At 47.7% G+C, this 26,148-nt stretch overlaps 1 protein-coding gene across 4 annotated transcripts in view; it reads right to left on the bottom strand.

Annotated features, from left to right (window-relative positions):
- Positions 1-26,148, bottom strand: part of MCM10 (minichromosome maintenance 10 replication initiation factor) — a 58,616-nt gene that overhangs the window by 11,707 nt on the left and 20,761 nt on the right. For 3 of the 4 annotated variants that reach the window (XM_044280083.1, XM_044280084.1, XM_044280085.1), the window contains exons 6-13: positions 25,416-25,572; positions 24,273-24,438; positions 23,982-24,149; positions 19,323-19,439; positions 18,145-18,341; positions 17,243-17,343; positions 11,866-11,979; positions 11,658-11,772 (exon numbers count right to left, since the gene is read on the bottom strand). In XM_044280083.1, the coding sequence (XP_044136018.1) occupies positions 11,658-11,772; positions 11,866-11,979; positions 17,243-17,343; positions 18,145-18,341; positions 19,323-19,439; positions 23,982-24,149; positions 24,273-24,438; positions 25,416-25,572 (1,135 nt within the window). The remainder of the gene's footprint in view (positions 1-11,657; positions 11,773-11,865; positions 11,980-17,242; positions 17,344-18,144; positions 18,342-19,322; positions 19,440-23,981; positions 24,150-24,272; positions 24,439-25,415; positions 25,573-26,148) is intronic. The other variant, XM_044280086.1, reaches the window with a different exon arrangement.

The raw sequence follows: 26,148 nt of genomic DNA, 5'->3' as shown, positions 1-26,148 counted from the left end.
CTCTGCAAATAGAAGTCATCGCCACAAGAAAGGCAACCTTAAACGAGACAAAGGAAAGAGAAATATCCTGTAAAGGGTCAAAGGGAGAGGCCTGAAGAGCGTCCAGAACAATGTTCAAGTCCCATGGTTCCACAGGAGGACGAAAAGGCGGAACGCGGTTAGCGACCCCCTGCAGAAAGGTTCTCACTTGGCGGCGAGAAGCCAGGGGTTTCTGGAAAAGAACAGATAGGTCCGAAATCTGACCTTTGAGAGATGCCAGCCGAAGGCCCTTGTCAAAGCCCGCCTGGAGGAAAGACAAGACTCTGATGTGCAGGGAGGATTCTGCTGCTGACCACAGGCCCTGAGCAGAGAGGGACCCGAAGACAGCTCGCCACCCAGTCAGGCTGGCGTCCGTGAAGATCACCTGCCAACAAGGGGGAAGAAAGGACTTGCCCAGAGATAGGGTGCGAGGTAGAAGCCACCAGCACAACTCCTTGCGGACGAGATGGGGAAGACGAACCAGGCGGTCGAGGCCCAGCTGGGACTTGTCCCAGCTGGACAGGATTGCCAGCTGAAGAGGCCTGGAGTGGAATTGCCTCGAAGGAGGCAACCATCCGGCCCAATACCCGCATGCACGTCCGAAGAGGTAGAGGAAACGGATTGTGAAGGCGAACCACTGCATCTCGGAGAACCACCACTTTGTCCTGGGGAAGGAACACTTGACAGAGGCGAGTGTCTAAGGTCATGCCCAGGAAATCCATTCTCTGGCCGGGAACCAGGGAGGACTTGGGATAGTTGACCAACCACCCGAACCGAGACAGGACAGACAGGGTGATAAGTAGGCTGGCCAGGTTGTCCTCCAGAGACCGAGCCTTCACCAACAGGTCGTCCAGATAGGGAAGGGATTGAAGGGAATGAATGGCCCGGAAAAAAGGAGATTTTTGTATAACTTACCAGTAAAATCTCTTTCTCGCTCTTCATTGGGGGACACAGAGACCTTGGGTATAGCTATGTCCTCTAGGAGGCGTTGACACTAGATAAAGCTGTTAGCTCCTCCCCTGGCAGCTATACCCCCTCCAGCCTGGAGAGAGAGCTTCAGTTTGTGAGAAGCAGTAGGAGAAGCAAGCTAAGAAAAAACACGGAACACCAACCATGGCAAAAGACCCAACGGGCTCAAACCATCAACTGCCACAACCGTGACCAAACAATAATACTGGGTGGGTGCTGTGTCCCCCAATGAAGAGCGAGAGAGATTTTACTGGTAAGTTATACAAAAATCTCCTTTTCTCGCCCATATTCATTGGGGGACACAGAGACCTTGGGACGTCCAAGAGCAGTCCGCAAGGGGGGGGAAAGAAACACAGACCCATGGAGCCAGCGCCCCTGCAGGCAACAGAGAACTGCTGCCTGCAAGACCAAGCTTCCAGAAGCGGTGCCCGCCGATGCATAAGTATGCACCTGGCAAATAATTGTGAATGAGCGGAGGAGGGCAGTAGCCGCCCCGCACAACTGCACGGCTGAACCTTGAACCATCCGAGCCCAAGAGCGCTAACCCCTCTGGTGAAAGGAGCCGCAACACTGAAGGGTGGAACCTTGCCCCGGGGACAGAAGTTCAAACAAATGCAGACGTGCAATTAACACCCTGGAGGCCGCCAATGTTATGCGAGGACCCTCCGGAAGACAAAACCAAGGCGAGCACGGACGCCGGAAGGAACTGGAGGCTGACAAACAGTCAGAGCCCTGACAAGGCCAAATGACCCAACTCCTGTTCCTTAGGGTGGGAAGGGGAGGTACGTAGTGATGGAAGGCCAGATTCTTCATTGAGATGAAAATCAGAGACCACCGTCGGGAGAAAGGAAGAACGGCCCCAGGGAAGCTCCTACCCCTGGCAGAACCAGGACAGGTTCAAGGGGAGAATTCCGGAGTGCTAAAAAGACCAAGGTCTGATCCCAGGCGGTAAAAGGAGGACGGCATGGAGGAACCGTACGGCTATTCCCTGTAGGAAGGAATTGAGGACCCCGGGTGGGTCAGAGGACGCTGGAAGGCCACACAGTGTCGAACCTATCCAGCCAAGAACCAAAGCCCAAGCAAAAAACCCCCGATCCACCCCTGCTAAGGAGAAGCGCTCCACGGAAACGGAAGTGGTCCACCAATGTCCCCCCGAGCCGACCAGGTTTGACGGGAGACCGAGAAGCTGCCTGAATGAGGCATGTCCAACCGCAAGCCAGGAATCAATACATTGGATAGTCAAAGGTAGTGACGATATGAGAACCATTGATGGAAGAACTCCGTTAGCGACCGTGTAGCAAAACTGCTTGACGGAAGCAAACAACCAAACCAAGATTAGAGAGAAAAACTTCTGCCTCAAGGAGGAAGAAGAGAAGGGGAGTCCCGTTCCAGGAACCAAACTCCATCAACAGACGCGACAGCACCCCCGCACATCCTGGCGTGGGGAGTCTCATAGTCTAGTCACGGAATGCGCAGCGAAAAGGCATGACTACATCGGACAGACATGCCGACACCAGTCAAGTATCGAGAGGTAGTGGTACACACCGGTAGCGCGCCCAGGACCAACGGTAGGAGTCACCTGTAGAAGGAGGAATACAGGAACGTCACAGGCCAACAGTCGGTCCAGAACGAGACCGAAGAAAAAGAAAAAACCACAGAACCAAAAACCCTGCATCACATAGATGAGGGGGAGTAGCAACAGAGGAACCACCAAGGTTTGCGGAATGGCCGTGAACCCCGAGCCAGAGAAGGAAAAACGGAAAGAGAAAGGGGGAAGGGGGAAGCCCGTTTCCCATCCGAGACCAGCAGTATACAGAAGTAGCCACCGGATGAAAGCAGGGATGCCATACTCCGCCAAAAGAGGAGCCTATGCAGCGTACGCCACCGAATACGGAGACAGAAGAATCCGTCAACTGACGAAGGAGCCGTACAGGAGGAGCCAGATTACGCAATGGCTACCACAGGACCCCCATACCGTAGAGGAATCCGGTAGAAGCCACGGTACCATACAGCCCCAGGGAAGGAGAGCTAACTTTAAAACGCTCCACCCGGGAAGGGCGCTGAACAGGAACAACTGCCCAGCAAGCGTCAGGGTAGAACCCCTACCTGTTAGAATGCCCCACTGTAGCGACTGCGAACGCTAGTACCCGCACAGGCTGAACAGGCTGCAAAATTAAACCAGAGTGCCAACCCAAACACTTCCCACATCAGGAATGGTGGAAGAGAGTAAGGAGTCAGTGTAACACTTGGCCCTGTTGGCACGTAAACCATATATGTGCAATGGTGTACGCACCACTACTGATGCGGACAATACCGTTACTGACTGGGACAATGGAAACCCATAGAGATGGGAGTCTCCAGGACACAAGTGGTTTTGGGCAGGAGTTATAATCCTGCCCAAACCCAGCTCCAAAGGAACACAATGAGGAATAGCCACCGTATGTACTGGCGGAACTCATATAGTACTAGAGTAAGCGTACCGAGCACCGTCAAGTACCGACTGTCGCCACGCCCCCAATGAAATAAGCGCAGGCACCTAGAGCCGTGGCGCAGTTGAATTGCAGAATCTGAAGATGTACAGATACTCCCCCCCCCCGCTAGTGATCACTAGCAAAGAGAGTAAGGCAAGTAGTAAGCACAATGACGCGCAACACTCCGCCTAAGGAAGGATAGTGCGACAGCCGGACCGTATCCAAACTGGCGCCACAGGCAGACACCCCACCAGGAAGGGGGGTTAATACCCACGGTGAAAACTAGTGCATATGGCAATCCTGTACCTTATGGGAGAGCAATTAGCACCCGAGAAAGGAGGTAATGGATACAGTACCCCTTGTAACCAGTGAGAATGGAAACACTCCACCAATGGAAGGAGCTAATGAATACGGCAGGTACAGAACCCAGTGGAGGTACAATTCTGCCACCTACAGAAGGGGGAATGCACTGAAAATAGTGTTATTGTACCTAGTCCACCTATGGCAGGGGACAAAGTATAAAGGTGAAAACCGGATCGTAGTAGTGCAATTACACCGGCTAAGAAAGGGGGTAATGCCCACGACGAGTGCTGCTGGCCACCGTAGACGCAACCTAAGGAGATTGATTCGGATTCACGTCAAGGCCCGAATCAGTGATTCTCCTCACCCCCCCTCCCTTGGGCGGACCCACTCCCGTGAGAGAGGGTGCACCTGAGCGTGACCCTGGGAGGAAGGAAGGGTGAGTGGAGATATCGAGGAGAAGACGACCTGCTGTGGTCCGCTTGCGCGCAGGTATACGCATTAGAAAATCGCCCCTAGCAGTCGCGGACTGCGCAGTTGGGGCTTATCAACCAAACTACCTGGGGGTGGATTGGGAACAGAGGTCCTGTATACAAAGGGAACCTGCGGAGAATTATCAACCCAACAACCCTAGAGGGTGGATTGGGAATTTCCAGTTTTTTTCCCCCACTGGAATCGCGCAGGTGGGGAATTATCAACCAAACGACCCCATGGGGTGGATTGGGAATTCCAGAGGTTCTCCACAGTATGGCTCAGGTAGATGAATATCGACCAAACGGCCCCGGAGGACGGATTGGGATCCCGCAGAGATCCTTAACTGAATTGCGCAGGTGGAGAATTACGGGAATACTTCAGCTGTCCTCCTGTGAGTTGCGAAGGTGGAGAGTTATCAACCAAACGACCCCGGAGGGTGGAATGGGAATTCCAGAGGTTCTCCGCTGTATTGAGCAGGCGGAGAATTATCAACCAAACAACCCCGGAGGGTGAATTGGGAATTACGGAGGCTCTCCACTGTATTGAACAGGTGGAGAATTATCAACCAAACGACCCCGGAGGGTGGGATGGGAGTTCCAGAGGCTCTCCGCTGTATTGAACAGGTGGAGAATTATGACCAATGACCCCGGAGGGTGGATTGGTAATTGCAGCGGTCCTCAACTGCATTGCACCGGTGGAAAAGAATCAACCAAGCTTCCCCTGAGGGTGGGTTGGGAACTGTCAGAGGTCCTCCACTGGTCCACGCAGGTGGAGGATTATCAACCAAACGGCCCAGAGGGCGGAGTGGGAAACTACGGTAAGAGAGGTCGTCACATGTCCGGGGCAGGACACGGGCCCATTTTCGTGCCGCACAGTCAGAGTGGACATGACTGAGTGGAGTAGGGCCTGAATGGAGGCAGACATTTATTTCCAGCTTCATTAAATTTTTTTTTTTTTTTTTTTTTTACTTTTTAAAAACTGGTCTGCCTAGCCTCAAGTGGATAAGAGGCAGGAAGGAGTTAACAGTGCAATAAGCAATTTTTCTAGGCCATCCAACCCCTGATAATCCGGAGCTGGCCCAACAGAAGTGGCTGGCCGGAAAGGGTTAACCAATAACGACATTAGGTCCAGGGGCGGTGCTGATGGGGGCGGGGCAGCGGCAGCTAGGCGGGAATTATTCGCGCCGGTCCGCCACCCTCCCCCTCTGAGTCGCGGCCTAGCAGGTCGCGAAACCAGGGCCTAAAGTTCCGATGCACAGCCACCCCGGACCCTCCCCCTCTGTACTGAAGTCAGCCGGAGGGTGGAGGGACCCGGAGCGGAGCGCGACACACATCCCGCCTGAGAAGCCGCACCGCGGCCGGGATGACAACAGGGGAAGGAAGCCTATAGGCCCCAAGAGAAGCCGGGGCCTAAATTTGCAGCGGCGCCCGGAGGACCGGGATGCTCACCCCGCGGCCGAAATCGTGACAGCCGGAGGTCCAGTAAGTGCCCCGCGGCGCGAGACAACCGCAAGTTGTCAGATGTCCGCGAACGGCCAGGGGCATTAACCCTTTCGGAGCTGCGTGCTTGACGCCTGCTCCCGAAAGTAAAATGAAGGATACTGCAGCAAGTGGACGCCTGCTCCCGAGACGGACTGGGCTCCAGTCTTTTGCCGGAGGTGCCCCGGGAAAAGATACATTAACCCTCTAAGAGCCGGAAGCAGTCGGCCTAGAGGGCAAGTGAGAGGGGGACTGCGTGTCGCATGGCGCCCGCCGGATTAAACCCCTGCTCTCTTTCAGGGGTCTTGCCATAGTTGAGTAAAGCCCCCTGGCCGTTAACCATAGGGTGACCCAGACTTTCAAAGATGGAGGGAGGGGCAAGGTGTCTTCATACTCACCTAGTCCCATGTACTCACCTCTCTCATCCTCTTCTCTTCACCCTCCCTAAGTGGACCTCAAGGTCACCTTCTCCAGCAGGGTCACCTCCTCAGCAGCTGGCACCGGAGTGGCAGGCGTCTGGTATGGCGGGAGGGTCTTCTCTTTGGCGGACCTAGGTGACCCCTTGGCTGGCGGGATGCAGGGGAGCGAGGCTGCCCTGGTCCACTTTGTCTTCTGTGGGGGAGGCAGCAGTGCGGAATCGGCACTGGCGCAACTCGACCCCGGGAGAACAGGGAGGCGAGGCGACCACTGTTGTCCCATCTGAAAAGGAAGGAAAAAAATAAAATCTTCAGGAGATCCCTGCAGAGCAGGGAGGTCTTGCCTCCTATTGACACTAGAAAAAACTGAAGCTCTCTCTCCAGGCTGGAGGGGGTATAGCTGCCAGGGGAGGAGCTAACAGCTTTATCTAGTGTCAACGCCTCCTAGAGGACATAGCTATACCCAAGGTCTCTGTGTCCCCCAATGAATATGGGCGAGAAAAATCTGCCGCCTTTACGGGAGATTTGGGAGGACGCGACATGAAAACCCGACACGAAGGAAGAGTGGAAAACTATCCTGTAACCGAAGGAGACAATCTGCAGGACCCATGCCTCCTCCATGCTTGCACGCCACAACTTCTAAAAGTCGAGCAAGGGGCCCCCCACATGTGGTAAAGCGCAGTCATGCAGAAGAGGTTTTTGCAGACTGGGGCTTTGAAGGCTTGGGGCAAGAATGCCAGGCAGGCCTGGCCTTGAAGGCCCCCCCCCCCGAAAGGAGCAAACATTTTTGGACCTTGAAGCCGCCAAGGGAGGGCAACGGCGACGAGGGCAGTTCTGGGGGAGGAGGGAGCTTTTTCCTCCCGTGGCCTCTGAAATAAGCTCCACCAGGGGTTTCCCCAAACAGCTTTTCATCCTGAAAAGGGAGAGAGATCAGCGCTTTTTTGGAAGCCGCATCTGCCACCCATGACCGGAGCCATGGCCACAGAGGCATTGACAAAGTACATTTGGGGACCAGAGGTGGCAACTATAGTAAAATTCTGGCCCAGACTGAGACTAGATGGATATTTAGACTCAAGACCCTGACCCCCAAAGGACTAAATGAAAGATTCGGTTTCGGCTCCTTTCTCTGAGCAGTGGCATTATTTTAGGGGTACAATGGGGCTAATACCCATTTTAGCATTTATTATTTTTGGGTTGTGATTAACATGTATGCTAATATCCTTTTCTATATATTTTTCTAGTTTGCCGGCTTACCATGAATTTTGATACCCTCCATGATCTCTCGTCACTAGGAATTCTATGTATTATCTGAGGAACTAGTTTCTTTAGTCTTATGATGGGGTCTTTTAATATGCATCTATTAATTAGTAGCATACGAATAATATATACTGGTAATCATTATTTTCCATAATGAGATTACACTTCAATTATATTAGGTTTTTATATCATATGCACTGTATAATCATGTATTACAATCGTGATGCATATAATTAGCACTATTAGGAATCTATGTTTATCACAGAATCTAATTAATTTTTGTATATTAATATTATATAATAATCACTATTTATTATCTATGAATGGTGAATAATGTCAAAATGTTTATCACTGAATTTAATTAATTTTTGCATATTAATATTTATTATATATTAATCATGGTATTTATTATTTATGAATTGTGGATAATGTCAAAACACTTCATGGACTAAATGTCTAATTAATTGTGTTGGCACAATTGTATTGCACTTGCACTTTTTTATTGTATTTTGATAATAATCGCTATTTTTAACTGATGGTGACTAGAGATGAGCGAACTTCTGTTTTAAGTTCGGCGTCTAAAGTTCGGGTTTGGATTAGCGGAGAATCCCGATCTGGAACCGGATATGGATTCCGACTTCCGTTGTGGTCCGTGGTAGCGGAATCAATAATGGCCGATTATTGATTCCGCTACCACGGACCACAACGGAAGTCGGAATCCATATCCGGTTCCAGATCGGGATTCTCCGCTAATCCAAACCCGAACTTTAGACGCCGAATTTAAAACAGAAGTTCGCTCATCTCTAATGGTGACTCGGCATTGGATATACAGAGATACACTCAAATGGCACAGATCAATTTTCTAATGTTTACAAATGCCGCGATTTACCGGTGTCACTTGTGTGCATGCCCGCTTGGCCCGTGCGTCCGCTTCCGCCCTCTCTCTTGTGTAGGTTTGGTGGTGGTGATGGCGATCAGGATCATTGCTGTGTGATCGCCCTCTCCGCCACCTGCCTCAGGGGAAGGGCGGAAGTTGTCCGACGTGGCGGGCGCAGATTGGCCATGCGCCGTTCCAGTGACGCAAAGCCATGTGACATATCACATGATCTAAAACGGGACACCTGATTGGTAAGCGGCACTTTTTAAACTCGCCCCCCTCTCCTGGCCATCAACTCCTCCTGAGGAAGTGAACTATACGCGAAACGCGCGTCGAGGAGCGTCTTCACCCTGGTGTCAGCCCCAGAAATACTGGTATGTTGCCCTACTATTTAGTGCACCTCCTGGCCTTTTGACCTGGTTGTTCTGAGCTTTGGTAGTATTGCCGTTACTCTTAGGGGGCACGCATGTATTTGTGATTGTATATACATGTCATACCTCTCTGATTGATCACATCCATTAGGATATTGTTTCCATTTATCACTGATCATTAGGGGTATATCCATCATCATTACTGTGATGGGGCTGACAGCAGGGTGATGTAAGACTGTTTAGTCCCTGCTTATTCATATTTATGTACTGTAAATCATGTTAATATTTATTGATACATTAATAAATTTGATTTTATTACTCTATATTGGTGTGTTTCGAACTCCTTTTCTGTTGTGTTATTATAGCCACAGAGTTAGCAGCCGCCCTGCTAGACCGGCGAGCCGATTCCAGGGAGACATCACATAGGTACCGGGAAGCCTTGAGAAGCTGAGAGGCAAGAATGGAAACCTCATCTGAAGCAGAATCCAGCAGCGAATGGATGAGCTGCTTGGCCCAGACCACGCAGGCTTTATCGCGACCCAGAAGGCGGCAAAAACAGGCTGAACAGCGGAGCCTGCCGCTACAAAAACAGTCTTAGCCAAGTAATCAATCTTCTTGTCAGCGGGATCCTAAAAGGAAGCCGCATCAGCCAAGGGAAAAGTGGATCAACCAAAGGTGGGACTGACCAGAGGTTCACGGACTCTGCACTGAAAGGAAACAGAGCGTCCGAACCCTTAGAGATCTGCAGGCGCCTATCAGGCTGACGCCAATCCTTGGCCAGGAGTGCGTCGGAGTCTGGGTGGTTAGGAAAAACCAACACTGAACGCTTGGAACAGTGGAAGGACCCAGAATCCTGAGAAGAGGGAGTACCCTCCTGCACATGGAGAGTGTCTCTAACCGCCTTAATGAGGTCCTGCATGGCCGCGGATCAAGTAAAACTCTGCTCTGATACAGAATCGGAGTCAGAGGTGTCCCCAGGAGCGGCAGAAGACGAGACTTCGCCTGCCTCAGACTTGTCCATGGAGTGACCAGAGGACGCTGATGAGCGGGACGCGGCTGAGAGCCTCTTCAGCAACATGGCCCCTGCGAGGGGCAGAGACTGCTAAATTTGAGCAGGCAAGCGGTCCAGCGACTGCACCATGGATCGGGACAGGCTGGCAAGGTCGCCTATGGCCTGGGACAGTGAGGCAGCCCAATCAGGAGGGACCACCACCGCAGGGGGGGGGGGGGGCAGGGTGTCAGTAGGAGGCATGGGAGCAGTGCACTGCACGCAGAGCTAGTTAGGTTGCGGGGAAGGAAAAGCCTTACTGCATAGCAAGCATAAAAAATAGCACCCGGGCTTTAGTGTCCGTACTAGCAGATGACATGATGGCAAAAAGAGACCAACTACAGAAGAGAAGTGTATAGGCAGAGAGGGTATCCTACCAGGCACCCAGGTTCTGTGCCCTACGATGCGCAGAAGCAGTGAAGGGAGAACAGGAACACTCCGAATGGCAATCAGGCCCTGAGCTGCAAGAGGGAGCCTCTTCTCAGCAGCAGAAGAAACCACCCCTCCAGAGGAAAATACTGCACCTAGCCGTGATAGAAGCTAAGCAGGAGGTCCCTCGCAGTAAGAGGAGTTGGGCCAAAGCATGGGAAGAAAAAAGTGGCGGAGCTAGGTCACGGCCTAGAAGGCTGAAAAGCCGGGGACTAAATTAGTTGAACCGGCCGGACCGGAGCCCTGGCGGCCGTGCACAGAAACGGGAGGGCAGAAAGATGTGGACCCGAGCGAGGAAGCGGCGCCCCAGGAGACCACCAGAAAAAAAAGGGGAACTGACCGGGAGGCAGGATTGCAGGCCCATATGTCCAGCACATGCGTCACTGAATGGACGAGTCCCATGAACAGATGCCCTGGCCTAGAAGGGATCAGTGGCCCAGAGGGGTGAGAGGGGAAGGAGCTGTACTTACCCTCTGACGTCGTCAGGCGCAGCAGGGTCACCCCATCAGCAGACTAAACACTGGGCCCATGGGAATGCTGGCAAGCCACCGTAGCTGCAGTAATGGGAACTGGGTGACCAGCGGTACCGAAGTACGCGCCCGCAGTGGGTGCAACTAATATGGGAGCCCACGATGGAGCACCCACCCGCAGTAGGAGAAAAACCTGCATAAAGAAGGAAAAGAAAGAAAAAAATAAAACAAAATAGCAGCAAGACCTGCAGTAAAAAAGCAGCTCGCATCTGCCTCCTATAGACACTAGAAAAAAACTGTTTTGCTCCTGCATCTGCAGTGGGTATAGCCCAGATAGGAGGAGCCAACACTTTTTTTTACTTCTAGTTTCAGCCTCCTAGTGGCAGCTGGGCCTATACTGATGGTGCTGTGTCCCCCAATGAATTTAAGAGAAAAAAAAAAAAAAAAGTTTCTATGGCTTTTTTTTTTTTTTTTGCAGTAGAAAAACACCAGAGCAACTTTTGATTGTGAAGGAAGCCTTCGAGGGGGTTTGTCAGTTACATAAAAACTTAGTTAACACCTGTAAATGGCCTAAAATACCAAAACGAATGGATATTCAGCTGTTTCTCCTCTGATTCTTCCTAAGCGGAGATCTGGTCCTCACCGCTGCCCTTTGTTTTCCTTGCTGCAGTGGATGACATTCTGTCCACACAGGTCACCATTGCGGCCAATCACTGACCTTAGCAGAGACGTCTCGAGCACTGCTGAGGCCAGTGAATTAGCGTTGACCTGTGTGCATGGAATGTCACTGCTGCAGTCAGGAGGAAGATGTAAGCAGCAGGATGACAGGAGCTCAGTTCTGGAAGGATTGGTGGAGAAAATGGGTTACTTGTTATTTCAGGCCATTTAACAGGGGTTGCCTGAGTTTTTGTATCACTTGGACAAGCCCTTTAAGTATGCTTTCCCATGTAGGTTTATAGTGTTTTTGTGCACCTGCTTTTTTCCTAAGCTTAGGATGTTAGCTGAAGGTCTATGTAAAATATTAATCATGGGACACAAGCTTTCTTTTTGTAATGGCGTTTTTTGTTAATTTGGTTCACCTTTTTTGGATTTCCTCAGTCCTTTTCTTTCTTGCGTCTAACATCTGTTGTTTCTGCTGTTTCAAAAGTTTGGATGCAGATATAGACTGAATAGGTGAACCATCCTTGGCAGAAGCTGCAAAAAATAAAATAAAAAAATAACTACTAAGGTTTACAATTGAAAAGAAAAAAATTATATATATTGATAAAACTGTTTAAATAAACATACCTTGTGCACTTGCACCAGACAAATGTTTTTTTAAATTAAGTGCCCCTGGAGTTGGCATAGATAGTAAATCTTTAAACTCATCTGAACACGGTATAGCGCCCTTACGAGCAGCAGCTGAAAGCATAAAAATTGGATTTTTTGTACTCACCGTAAAATCCTTTTCTCGTAGTAGGCATTGGGGGACACAGCACCATGGGTATATGTCCAACTACCACTAGGAGGCACTAGACACAAAAAGTGTTGGCTCCTCCCAGGTGGGCTATACCCTCTCCACAGGCACGAGGCTATTCAGTTTGTACCAAAAGCAGTAGGAGAGAGAAGAAAAGCAAGGAACCAACAACTCCCGTACCGGGAAAGATCAAGAGACCAGCCCGGAGAAGCGGAAGAAAAAACATAGGGAGGGATCTGTGTCCCCCAATGCCTACTACGAGAAAAGGATTTTACGGTGAGTACAAAAAATCCAATTTTCTCGTGCATGGCATTGGGGGACACAGCACCATGGGACGTCCCAAAGCAGTCCCTGAGGGAGGGAAAAGAAGAGACGCGCCACCGGTTGGGCATACAGGTGCAGGAGAACCATGTGACCCAACGGGAAAAAACACGAGATGGGCAAGAGGTTCGATAACAAGGAAGAAACCTCAGAAGAAGCAGGGAAGACTGCCAGCACCCCAGGACAAATGACTGGAAGAAAATCCCAAATGCAAGAAGGTGGCAAAAGGAAACAGAGCGCAGCCAAGGGCTGGAGAAAAAATTAGGACAGCACCGCGTGGTGAAACTACCCAACGCTCTACATTGTTCCAGACCCAAAAAACCTGTGGCCATCCCCTGAAAGGCCAGGGGAGAAAAGAAACAGGGAAGCACTGAAAACCAAACGAGTGGGGGAGCCATAGCAAGGCTCACATGTGAAGGGAGGGGACTCCCCTCACCGCAAGGCCAGGAAAGAAGCTAAGCGCCCCATGTAAAGGTGAAAACCCAAGGCTGCTAGAGGAAACCGCCAACCCTGGAGAAGGAGGGGGTTGTAGGTAAAAAACCAGGAAAAGAACGATAGCTCCTGCGTCCCCAAAAACAGGAGACGAGGCGCAGGCCTCCGAAAACAAGATATCACCGTGAAGCGTAAGACCAGAGGAAACTCTGGGCATGTGAAGTATCATGGAAAAAAGAAAGCCAGATACAGGCCAGGCAACCTCGGCAGGACACACTGGACTGAGAGACATGGGAGTAGAAGGAGAGCACTCCAAAAAACCTAAAGAGGAAAGGTCCTACAACAGGAGGAGGTCCCTCCCGAAGGAGACCATACGGTGGAACTGCAAACCGCAGCACTAAACCACTCAATACCAGGTACTTGACGTGGGAGGATGGAAAAAGAGACACAAATCCCAAGAGGACCTCAAATGAACAGGGACAGGGACTCCAGAAAGGAGTACCCAGTATGGGCTCACAAGGAACCAGGAGCTGAACCACCAGAAGACAACGCAAGCCAGAATATCCAGGAAAGGCGAAAAGAAACCACCATAGGGGAAGGGGCATTGGCCATGGACAACTAGCCGTACCAAGAATATTGACCAGCAAACCTTAAACATTGTCCCAGAGAGGGCAAGTACAGCAGCTCGGGATGTACCACAAAACGACAGACATCCATATGCATAAGGAATGCAGAAGTCGCCATGAAAAAACCGGGGTAGCCTACATAGAAATGTAGAAACCAGCTGCGACCGGCATACAGAAAACTTCCAGGGGGGAGAAAGCACCAGACAGGTGCAGACGACGGCAAGGTCCAAGAGGACTGCCCCTCCGCCACAACTAAGCAGAAAATACAAGGGAATACCGAAAACACCTGGACCCAGAAGGAACTACGGGGCCCTGTCCGATACCAGAGCAATCAGCTGAAAATTCAGACAGGTGTGTGTGGCGCTCAGAGGTCCTGTCCTTGACCCATCAGGGAGGACGTCCAGCAATGATAAAAGCCGTGGACCCAGAAGGATTCCGTGTGGCGGACATCCAGCGATGACAGAAAACCGCAGCCGCGGCCGATGCCACCAGCTACGTGTCCAAACAAGGTAGAAGATCCAGTGGAGATCCTTGTACTTCACCAGGAATGGGCCGCTCAGCAATTAGGAAACAACGCGAGTACTCCCCTATAACATGGGGTAACGCGGAGCACAGCATACCGTAGTACCGTAAAGAGAAGGCAAGAGCAACTACAGCACGAAGGCCAACAACCACCTGGCCACGGAGTAGGGAGCGTGGTTGAATGAGGACCACCCGCCGGATCAGACAGATCAGTCATATACTGGAGCTACCAGAAGTAGCAGTAGACCGACAAGGTGGGGGTTGGGCTGGCCCACACCTGCCAGACATGGTAACCATGCACACGCTGAACGAAGGGGGCCTGGTGCAGACAGTGCCTTGAGAGGTACAAGGAGACCAATGAGCGCGACAGTAAAGGAGTGGCAGATGTATGGAAAGTAGGGTAGGGGGGGAGAAGCGACACCTGGGGATAGGCAGATCAGGGCAAACAGAGCACCTGGGAGCCGGGGACAGGCCATAGAAGATGAGGCCTAGTCCCGGCAGAAGCCGGGGACTAAAGTAGCAGGGAAGCCAGGGAGAGACTGTGGCCAGGGAGGAGAGAAAAGACCAACCGAGGGGGAAAAGAAGGGAGGAAAAACATGAATATAACCCCCCCAGGAGGGGGGTGGGGGGGTTGGCTAGGAGGAAAGAAGAGGCTCCCCAGGACCCCCAGCTAAGGTGGATCCCATCCCCCTGGCCACAGAAGGGAACCTAACCCTGGGGCAGGGACACAGGGACAGGGGAGTATACTCACCATCCGATGTCTTCGGGCGCAGCACGGTCACCCCTTCGGCAGACTCAACACGGGAACCGTGGGAATGCCGGCAAGCCACTGCGGATGCAGTCCGTGGGGACTGGGTGACCGGCGATGGTACCGAAGTACGCGCCCGCAGGGGGGGCAACTAAAGTGGAACACGATGGAGCCCCAGCCTGCAGCAGGCATAACGGTGGAAAAAAACCGACCTGCGGAAGAGAGAAAAAAAAAAATAAAAATAAACAGCAGAACCTGCAAAAAAGCAGGACAGGTCTGCCTCCTACGGACACTAGACTAAAACTGAATAGCCTCGTGCCTGTGGAGAGGGTATAGCCCACCTGGGAGGAGCCAACACTTTTTGTGTCTAGTGCCTCCTAGTGGTAGTTGGACATATACCCATGGTGCTGTGTCCCCCAATGCCATGCACGAGAAATAGCCATTTACTATTGATTGAAAGGAGGGGAGAGAAACACTAAGGTTATATGTTCAAAATCCTATACTAGTGATGGCAAACCTTTTAAAGACCGAGTGCCCAAACTGCAACCCAAACCCAACTTATTTATCACAACATGCCAACACAGCAATTTAACCCGATTACTGAGGTTTTAGTTGTTAAAAGCAGCCTTGGCACACAAACCTCACAAACATAAAATGGCTACACAGGGGAGATGGAGGATGGAGATATTTTAGTACAGACCAAAAGTTTGGACACACCTTCTCATTTAAAAAGTTTTCTTTATTTTCATGACTATGAAAATTGTAGATTTACACTGAAGACATCAAAACTATGAATTAACACATGTGGAATTATATACATAAACAAGTGTGAAACAACTGAAAATATGTCATATTCTAGGTTCTTCAAAGTAGCCACCTTTTGCTTTGATTACTGCTTTGCACACACTTGGCATTCTCTTGATGAGCTTCAAGAGGTAGTCACCTGAAATGGTCTTCCAACAGTCTTGAAGGAGTTCCCAGAGATGCTTAGCACTTACTTGTTGGCCCTTTTGCCTTCACTCTGCGGTCCAGCTCACCCCAAACCATCTCGATTGGGTTCAGGTCCGGTGACTGTGGAGGCCAGGTCATCTGGCGCAGCACCCCATCACTCTCCTTCATGGTCAAATAGCCCTTACTTTCAAAGTTTTCCCAATTTTTCGGCTGACTGACTGACCTTCATTTCTTAAAGTAATGATGGCCACTTGTTTTTCTTTACTTAGAATTTGTATTATGGCAAGAAAAAAGCAGCTAACAGTCTATTCAGTAGGACCATCAGCTGTGTATCCACCTGACTTCTCCTCAACGCAACTGATGGTCCCAAGCCCATTTATAAGGCAAGAAATCCCACTCATTAAACCTGACAGGGCACACCTGTGAAGTGAAAACCATTTCAGGTGACTACCTCTTGAAGCTCATCAAGAGAATGCCAAGTGTGTGCAAAGCAGTAATCAAAGCAAAAAGGTGGCTACTTTAATGAACCTAGAATATGACATTTTCAGTTGTTTCACACTTGTGTTAATTCATAGTTTTGATGCCTTCAGTGTGAATCTACAATTTTCATAGTCATGAAAATAAAGAAAACTCTTTGAATGAGAAGGTGTGTCCAAACTTTTGGTCTGTACTAGGTGTGTCCAAACTTTTGGTCTGTACTGTGTGTGTGTGTGTGTGTGTTAGGGGTGCACCGAAATTTCGGCGGCACATGACGTCAGTCGTGACGCTGCCGCTTCTCTGCCGGCCGGCCAGCACAGCCCTGTGAGTAGGAAGTGGCTGTATTGAATGTAATACTGCAGAGGGGGCCTCATGAATAGAATGCTTATTAATTGTACAACATTTTATAACTACTGGAGCTGGGGGCCGGAGCACAGTGAACGCACCGGCACTGTTACGGGGTGGGTGGGGGTCTGTGGATGGCACTGTTATGGGGTGGGGGGTCTTTTAAAAGTATTTGGGCAAAAAGGCAGTTTCGGTTTCGGTCAAGGGGTATCCTGAATTTTCGGTTTCGGACCAGAATTTTCATTTCGGTGCACCCCTAAAATATATATATATATATATATATACACACACACATATATCATAATAGATCATCACCTCCTAAACATCATCCATATATTTAGGGCAGTATAATACATATCTCATCTCCTTACAACATCCATATACAGGGCAGTATATTACATAGCTCATCATCTTACATACATCTTCCATAATATGGAGACCATATACAGGTCTGAGGCCTACGTCGACTCGGGGGTCCCAAACTGTATAGGAGTCCACAGCACGCTGAGACTGCAGGGGGGAGGGCGAAAGCTGGCAGTGCAGCACTGTCTGACGTGCTGACGTCAACGGCCCACACATAGCTAGTGGAGGGCGCTGCCAGCCACGACGCTTCACTGTGCCTCACATTTAAAGAGCGGATTGGCTGGCCCCTAGATGGCCAGTCTGAGCCTGTCTGCCTATAATCCAGCCCTGTGCGTGTACCCACAGAGAGGGTTCCAAGTGCCCCCTCTGGCATGCGTGCCATAAGATCGCTGCCACTGCCCTATACATAAAATCGTTAAATACCTATTTTCTTTCTTGCCTCCAGAGCAATTGCATCTGCTCCTTTGACCACCATGTTGGAAAGTGTTGTCTGAACAGTTTTCTTTGGCGCTGAAGCTGCTGCTCTGTGGACATTATCAGACAGAAAAGTGGAGAATTAATTTGTGGAAAAATCTGAATGCATACATATTTACTGTAAACAAGTCATGATCTACAAATATGACAAATCTATAAAAGTGACAACAATACTAAATAATGCAACTAAGATATCATTGTTACTCATTACCCGCTTTATGAGCAATATAGCATACTTTTGGCAACTACCACTGGACATATCCATAAGGCTGAGTTCACATCACTTAATTTCCATTGTTCTGCTCTATTATAGGAGCCGAACAACGGAAATAACAGAAATGCCTGGGTTTGGCACATAACTGACACGAACTGAGCTGAGCAGACTCCAGACTACAATGGAGTCGGTTCAGTTTCTGTTCGGGAACCTTTTTTGTCCGGTTAAAAAAAAAAAAAAAAAAAAAAAAAAAAAGTCCTACATGCAGGACTTTTTTGTACAGACTTTTTGATGAAATTAGAATTTCCAAAAGGAGGCCCAGAACACAGATGAGAACAAACCTTTAGATGGATGTTGGCCAAGCCTGCCAATTTCAGCCATCAAAAGAGTACAGGGGTCTCCGGGCTCTACTCTAATGACAGATGTTGGGGAGATAAGCACTGGGCTCTGGGATTTTAACATGTCCTTTTGTTCTTCGGGAAATAAGCCACTGAAAGAGGCATCTCTACCTTTTCACTACATATGCACATGAAGTTGAAGTTGAATCGGCTAAATCAGAAGGAATAACTGCTGGATGAATAAGCAGCGACCTCATAAGTATGGCTGATCTAAGTCATGGATGATATGCAAAACTTACATGGAAGCAGCATATGCCATAGATGATACACCTCCATAGTGGAAACCACCCTGGCACAGTTTCTCTTTCAGACCAGTTCCCTGCCTTGCCATCTTCTTTGGAACATGACCAGAATAGCTGGACTGCAGATCAGCTCGTTTGGCGCTCACCTTCTTGTATTGAGCTTGTACATGGTATTGACAGTATTCACAATCATTCTTTTTATATATATAAAAAAAAAAAAAAAAACATGTTAGTCACTAAAGAGGTTGTGCAGCGATTTATAATGACAACCTATCCTCAGGATAGGTCATCAATATCTGATCAGTGGGAGTCCGACACATGGGACCCCCATCAATCAGCTGTTTGAAGAGGAGGTTGTGCTCCATGTGAGGGCCACTTCTTCATTACACTGCACTTAGTCTCGGACTCCCACTCCATTCACTTGAATAATAAACACTACGACGCCGCTCCACGGGAGACAACACGTAGTATAAAGACCAGAAAGAAGTGCTCACATGGAGCAACAAACGATCAGAGGGGGTGTTGGACGTAATCTATCCAATGACAGACACCATCAGAGGTTGCACTACATTTTTTCCAGAGGAGTAAAAATACTCTTATGTTTGAGTATTTTTTTCCCTAGGAGGAGTACGAAAGTTTCAGTACTACAAATCCATATAACGTATGCCTACACTTGTCCACATATCTGTTGGAGACTGCGTTTGGAGCCTCTGTTGCAGATTCTGTCAAAAAGACAGGACAAAGAAGACTTGTATACAGCACTTTTTTGTCTGGTAAAAAGACAGGAGCCCTACCGGAAACTGAACAGACTCCCCCATTGTCAATGGAGTCTGTTTAGCTTCTTCCCTGTCAGTTAGGGTGTATTCACATCACATTTGTCATATTTAACGTACAAAAACCAAAAAACAAAACACTCTCCACATATGTTAACAGACGCTTCAGACACATGCCATACTGTGGCATCCGTCACTATAGAGTTACATTGAGAAAAAAATAAAATAAAGTTAACACAAAAATTGAAGTCATGACTATAGTAGATATTAGTAGTGTGCTCTAAACTATTATAACCATCAAAACCAGCCCCAACAGTACTACTTAAGATTACAGTTACTACCACATGACCAGTGGACTTACTGATTATACAAGAAAGGAGATTAAATGAAGAGATCACTTACCAAGCTAACTATTTGTGTGCATGGATCTCCATTTTTCTTCCGAGCTTTACATGTTCCCAAATCCATTGCTTCTCCCATTAGTAAAATCTTTTGGGGATTGTCTACAGTCAGGCACACCTATCAAATGAATGGGAAATTGTTATTAACAGGACCTCCCATCCAGGACAGGAAACCTGAAGAGATAACATGGTTCACACCCCCATCTCCGGAGGCATGCCAACCACCAAGAACAAGAAGGTTGAAAACAGAAACCAACACACAAAATGGCAAAGATGACAAGTTATATCCCTTCTAATACCTTCTGCGCATAGATAGAGATGTATATGTATATATATATATATATATATATATATATATATATATATATATATATATATATATATATTTTTTTTTATATGTGCAGTCATAGGTTTCAAGAAAAAAAACTGGTAAGAGTAATTGTTTTCCCCTCACCATGCGAGAATAGACTAAGATAAAGAATTCAGGGAGGGACTACAGCTAGCACTTTTCTCCCATAGGCTGCATCCGGGTCAAGATATAGTCTAATGTCTAAAAAAGGTATGGGGAGAGCTCCAAGTAGCAGCTCTGCACATCTGAGCCAGAGACGCCTCCACTTTATCCGCCCAAGAGGCCGCCACAGCCCTAGTGGAATGAGCCCCAAAGGCTAAGGGAAGAATAAGCCAGAGAAATAGAATTCTTAACCCATCTAGCTATAACACTAGTAGAGGCTTTGCTACCTGTAGCTCTACCCAAAAACTGAATAAGGAGATTCTCTTATATTGTTCAATATTATGCGGAGTCTAGGTAAAAAATTAAACCTTCTGACGTCAAGGCAATGGAATTTTTTTCCCAACAGATTAGTTGGATTTGGACAGAAGGAGGGTAGAATCACATCCCGACTTCTATGAAAATCTGACCACCTTAGGCTGAAAAGATGGAATCACCTTGTCTTCTAAAAAGGTAGTATAGGGAGGGAAGGCCTGAATTTCTGAAACTCGTCTAGCAGATGTTATAGCTAAAAGGAAGGCCATTTTGAAAGAAAGCATTTTAATAGAAATCTCAGTTAACGGTTCAAATGGCTTTTGATATAGGGCCGAAAGGACAGCATTTAAATCCATGGATGATCTGCTAATCTGGAATCAAAGAAATAATTTAAAGCAGCTACCTGGAGATTTAATGTAGATGCTTTAAGATTTCTGTCTAGCCCTGCTTGCAAAGACTCGGATCTTTGGTATTTCGGGAGACTTACAGGGGTCTGGGCTATGTCCTAAGAAGGCTGAAAAAACATTGCAAACTTTGTTATATTTTATTGAGGCAACTACCTTCCTACTCTTCAGCATAGTGAATACTAACATTGGCGGATAATCCCCTTCTAGACCAAACTTCCCTTTCAAAATCCACACCGAAAGATGGAGAATTTCTGGGTTGGGATGGACTAGCGGACACTGGTAAAGGAGATCCTCCTTCAACGTAAGGGTCCACGGATGCTCTACTGCCATCCTTAGAAGACTGGAGTACCAGGACCTCTTTGGAGCTATCAGGATAACAGAGCCCCCCTCCCCCGTTTCTATTTTCTTCAATACCTGGGGAATAAGACAAAATGGAGGGAAGGCATACCCTAATTCCTGGCTCCAGTCCTGTGCTAACCCGTCTATTGCTAATGGCCTGTCCAAATGGTTGAGGGGGAAGAACCCCTCTACTTTTCTGTTGGCTCTTGAGGCAAAAAGCTCCACCTCTGGACTATTTGCAAAAAAGGCTTTGTTTAGACACCATTCCCCTTGTTTTAAGGGAACTCGATTTAGAAAGTCTGCTATGACGTTCTCCTTCCCCTTCAGATGCACTGCTGACTGAAAATTGCCTTCTCTCCTATGCCAGAAAATCTATTATATAGCGGAGAAGTAAAAGGGAAAGGACTCTTGACGGTATATGTAGGCCACTGCTGTAGAATTGTTGGAATAAAAGACAATCTTCCTGTCTTTTACCTCTGGTATAGCCAACTTCAGTGCCATCTCTACTGCCTTTAACCCCTTGAAATTGGAGGATGCCTTTCTCTAGTTCAAGTCCCATCTCCCTTGCCAGCACCTGTTCTGGGAGTGGGCCCCCCAAACCCAAGGGCTGGCATCTCTGGTAATTATATCTGGGTTCAGTAATGTCCATGGAACCCCTGCGGATAGATTCTCTGGAATTGTCCACCACAACAGGGAGAGTCTTGTCTTTGAAGAAAGGTGGAAACTCTGATCCAAGGAATGAGTGGAGCAGTCCTATGATTTTCAAATGTTTGCCTAGAGCTCTCTGGAGTGGATATGTGCATAAGATACTGCTGGAATTGCTGATGTCATCTGCCTGAGTGCTGCCATTGCTTCCCTAAAAGTACACTGTAAGAAAGGAAGACTGACCATACTTGCTCCCTGATCGACTCCTTCCTTTTTAATAAAAAGTGATCATAAAGTCGCACACACTTCAAAGAACAGATTGTTGTGCAAAAAAATGAGCCCTCACACAGCCCCATACACTTAACTACAAAAAAGTTATAGGGGTCATTTGGAATTTTTTTCCTTTCTACTACATGGTATGCAACCGTAAATGGTGCCATTAGAAATTACAACTTGTCCCGCAAAAAATAAGGCTATGTGAATAGGAAAAAAAAAAGGCAGGGAGTAAAAAACAAATGCAAAAAGTGGAAAATCCCAGGGTCCTTAATGTTTTTTTTTTAACCAAAAAATAGAGGGGAATAAAACCCTTCGCCCCTCTGTTTCAGGAACCTGACAAACTACCCCTTTGTCGAAGAGGGAGAAAACTTCTAACTCCAAAGCGTTTCTGGTGGATGAGAAAGGAATTCCAGCCGGAATCAGTTTTCTATTACAAATAGGATCCATTTGTTCCGAGAAATGGACCAGGCTGGGAGAAACTGAGATCATCTTCCCCCATCTGGAGTCATTGTTGTTTGTCCTTTGGTCTATTGTCCTGGGGCTTGAACAGGGGGAAAAAAAAAAAAGGATCTTTTAGGAAATTTTTCCCTGTCTCTGCTGTCACTCTGCCTAACCCTTCTTTTAAAACTGGCCTGGGATTTACGTAAAAAAAGGAAGTTTTCTGAGGAACCGGTAAACCCCTCTTTTTATCTGAGGGCCTCTCTAGGATATCATCAAGCCAAGAATCAAACAGCCTAGAACCCTCACATGGAAGAGAGCAGAGTCTAGACTTGGAACCCTGGTCCCCCTTCCACGATTTAAGCCAGCTAGCCCGTCTAGGAGCGTTAGACATGGCAGCTTCTCTGGCAGAAAAACGGATCACATCAGTAGAAGCATCCGCCAGGAAATCTGCGGCTTTAGCAAAAGTAGGGAGGTAAGATAGTACTAGAGAAGAATTACTTCCTCCTTAATATGAACCTCCAAGTTGATCTAACCAAAGCCTTTAAGGACCTGGAAACCCAAGAGGCAGTAATAGCCGGCCTAAGACTTGTTGAAACAGACTCCCAAGCCCGTCTAAGATAAACGTCTGCCTTTTCATCTAGAAAGATCTCCTAAGCAGCCTAAATCATTGAAAGGTAGAGCTGATTTCTTGGCTATTTTAGCTACAGGGGCATCTACCGTGGGGGCTCTGTCCCAGACACCCACTACCGAATCCTCAAAAGGATAATTTTCTTTTTACAAAATCTGGAATAAAAAAAAGGTTAGGATTTTTCCATTCTTTTCTGATAAGGGCTTCCATATTTTTATGAACGGGGAAAAGCTCCTCAAAAACCTGGTCAGCAATAGATTTAGGCTGTTTTACATCCTCTAATTGCATTGTGGTTTTAACAGCTTTAAGTAAAGGCTCAGTATCTTTCAGTGGAAAAAGAGCCCTCCCCGCTGAATCCTCATCTGAAGAGAAGAAATCATCTGATAAGGCCTGGCCGGATTCTCTATCCTAGTCCACCCCAGAAAAATCCGAATCAGAGTCCTTATTATAAGTGGATCTTTCTGGAGACCTTGGGCAACTTCAACTGAGTGCTTCAATAGAAGAGTTAACTTCTGACCGTACCAAGGCCTTAATATTTCTAGATAAGCTGTGAGACTCTTCCATAACCAGCTTATCTATACAAGCTTGACATAGTGGTTTAATATAAGAGGCTGCTAAAGCTACTCTACACCCAAAATTAATTAGGAGAGGATAAATCTCACCAATAGTAAAGTCAAGCTTCCCCGCTTCTCAGGACAAATACCGGGCTTGTGGGCCTCGGCGCGTCCTGCATCACCTGGTTCAGACATGCTGGTGGAAACCCAGATCCTGCACAGCACTGTGTGCCACAAGGCTGGCTACCTTCTCCTGCTGCCGATTTGTAAAGCGCACCTCGGCTCCTTTTAACCCCTAGGCCCAAAAATGCCTAATCCAATGAGGGAGGATGCCCACACCCCTTCCGTCCCAGCGCCCGGTGACAGAGCCGGAAGAGGCCATCCGATGCGCAGAACGCAGGAGAAGTGAACGCCACCATCTTGGAAGTGGGACGCCAGGCATCCCGCTGCAATGGACCAGGAGCCACGGGAACTCCCCACAGAGGCTTGGGAGGAGGCAGGAAGAAGAGCAGGCTCAGGCAGCGGCTCCCCAATTTCACACTCTTAAGATCAAATACATCACAACAAAAACGTGCATTTAGGGAAAATTGTAGAAATTGTAACTCACATCATCAGATCCCTCTTTCGGTTTCATTGGGTTAGCGTTCAGGATACCAATAACAGTTCCTTGGTCTGTTTTCCAGTGTTCTTTGTGGACATCTCCAAACAAAAACAAAGATACACAAGCATCCAAATTCTTTAAGTCATTCAATCTCCAAATGCTGAATGTTTTGCCCTGGAAGAAACACAAGATTATAGCTAAAATATGAAAATCACCACAGTGGAATACATGATAAATAAAATATTCTAAGACATTAATGCTATCAACTTAAAAGAAGCAGAGGTCAAAAGCACTTACATTATTAGAACTCTGTGGCGTCATCTTCTTTACAATGACTCCAAAGGTCACCCAATCCTGATCCTCTAGCTTTTCGCTAGCAATTTTGTTCTTCAGCTGAAACAGTCTGATCAGCTTCCTCCCACCCATTTTCCTTTCCATTTCTGTGGAAGAAACCCTAGGTTTTCTTGAATTTAAGGGGGGGGGGGGGAGAAAATGAATTACCCCACTTTGAAGGAAACAACTTTTTTTTTACCCAAGATAACAAAATTGAATGCCCCTTTATTAATTGTTCTACAATAGACAACGTGAATTTGGTTTGTCATTAAAATCCCTAGAATTTTGAATGAATCCAAACCAATGCTTTCCACGTGAGAATTAAAATACATATTACATTACAAGTACCGATGTAGTAGAGTTAACACTCGTGCTTTCTGAGATGTGTTATCTAAACTAAGCAAACACCTTCAATTGCTTTTCAATGGCTTTTGTTTCAAGATAACGCGATGATTTAAGAAATTTGAGTTGAGTTTGAGCGCTAACCCTGCTACATCTACAAAATGCAAACTTTGCATCCATACCCAAATAAACAGTATATGTAAATGGAATTAACCTGGAACACATGACAATGTCCTCCGAATAATGTACACTATTCATTTGACAGTGTCTTCAGACTATTCTTGCAAGTTAGGCTACTTTCACACTGGCGTTTTGGCTTTCCATTTGCGAGATCTGTTCAGGGCTCTCACAAGCGGTCCAAAACTGATCAGTTTTGTCCTAATGCATTCTGAATGGAAAAGGATCCGCTCAGAATGCATCAGTTTGCCTCCAATCAGTCTCCATTCCGCTTTGGAGGCGGACACCAAAACGTTGCCTGCAGCGTTTTGGTGTCCATCTGAGGAAACTGAGCCAAACGGATCCGTTCTGACACACAATGTAAGTCAATGGGGACGGATCCATTTTCTATAACACAATAGAAAACTGATCCGTCCTCTACTGACTTTCAATGGTGTTCAAGACTCTCAGGCTATGAGCTGAGCGCTGCGATTGGCCAGCGCTACAGCATGGGAGAAGGAGACGCAATGGATCCATCTGTGCACATAAATAACGGATCCGCACCAAACCAGAGTGTGAAAGTAGCCTTAATCAATAAACAAATGTTACCTGAGCCGCAGACCAGAGAACTTCTCGACAGAACCTTGTGAATTTAGAGGAGTTCCACTGGAACTTGCCACCGATGCCGAGACAGGACTTGGTTTAGAAGATTTTACTGCCTGGGATGAAAAACTGGGCATTTGCTTTAGGGGTGGACTTTTATTTTCTGCAAAATGACAAAAGTCAGTGAGAACTAGCATAATTTAGTCATCTAATTTGTATAAAGTAGGTTCACAAAAAGGCATGTGCCCTCTTTGATAAGGACAGGGTCGCATACAGCTTTTTGTGGCAGTTCTGGATGCAGTTTGAGTCAAAGCCAGAAGTGGTTCTCATTCCTTACAACCCACTTCTAAATTTCACTCAAAAACTATCAAAACTAATACAAAAATCTGTGTGTGACATCACCCTAAGGAATCATGCCGTATGCATTTTGCGGTCTGCAAAACATGGATCAACAAAGTATGGACAGCATCCATGTAAAGTCTGTGTTGCATCTGCTTTATATTGCGGACCCATTGACAATGGGCAAGTGGTGTCCGTGCTTGCACGCGGTAAGAAAAAGTTTCAGCCTCTCTGGTGGCTGGGACTGTGGAAGTGTGCATAGGACAGTGTTTATTGCTATAGTGTGCAAGCATGACCACCACCACTACTGGATTGCTGAGTGGTCGTAGCCCCTATATACGAGCAGTGGATAATACAATGGAAAAATGAATCAAGTCAGCAAAGAATGCAATATGGACAA

This window comes from Bufo gargarizans, chromosome 2 (genome assembly GCF_014858855.1).
Source record: "Bufo gargarizans isolate SCDJY-AF-19 chromosome 2, ASM1485885v1, whole genome shotgun sequence".
NCBI lineage: Eukaryota > Metazoa > Chordata > Amphibia > Anura > Bufonidae > Bufo > Bufo gargarizans.
This window is presented reverse-complemented; position numbering and strand designations above follow the sequence as displayed.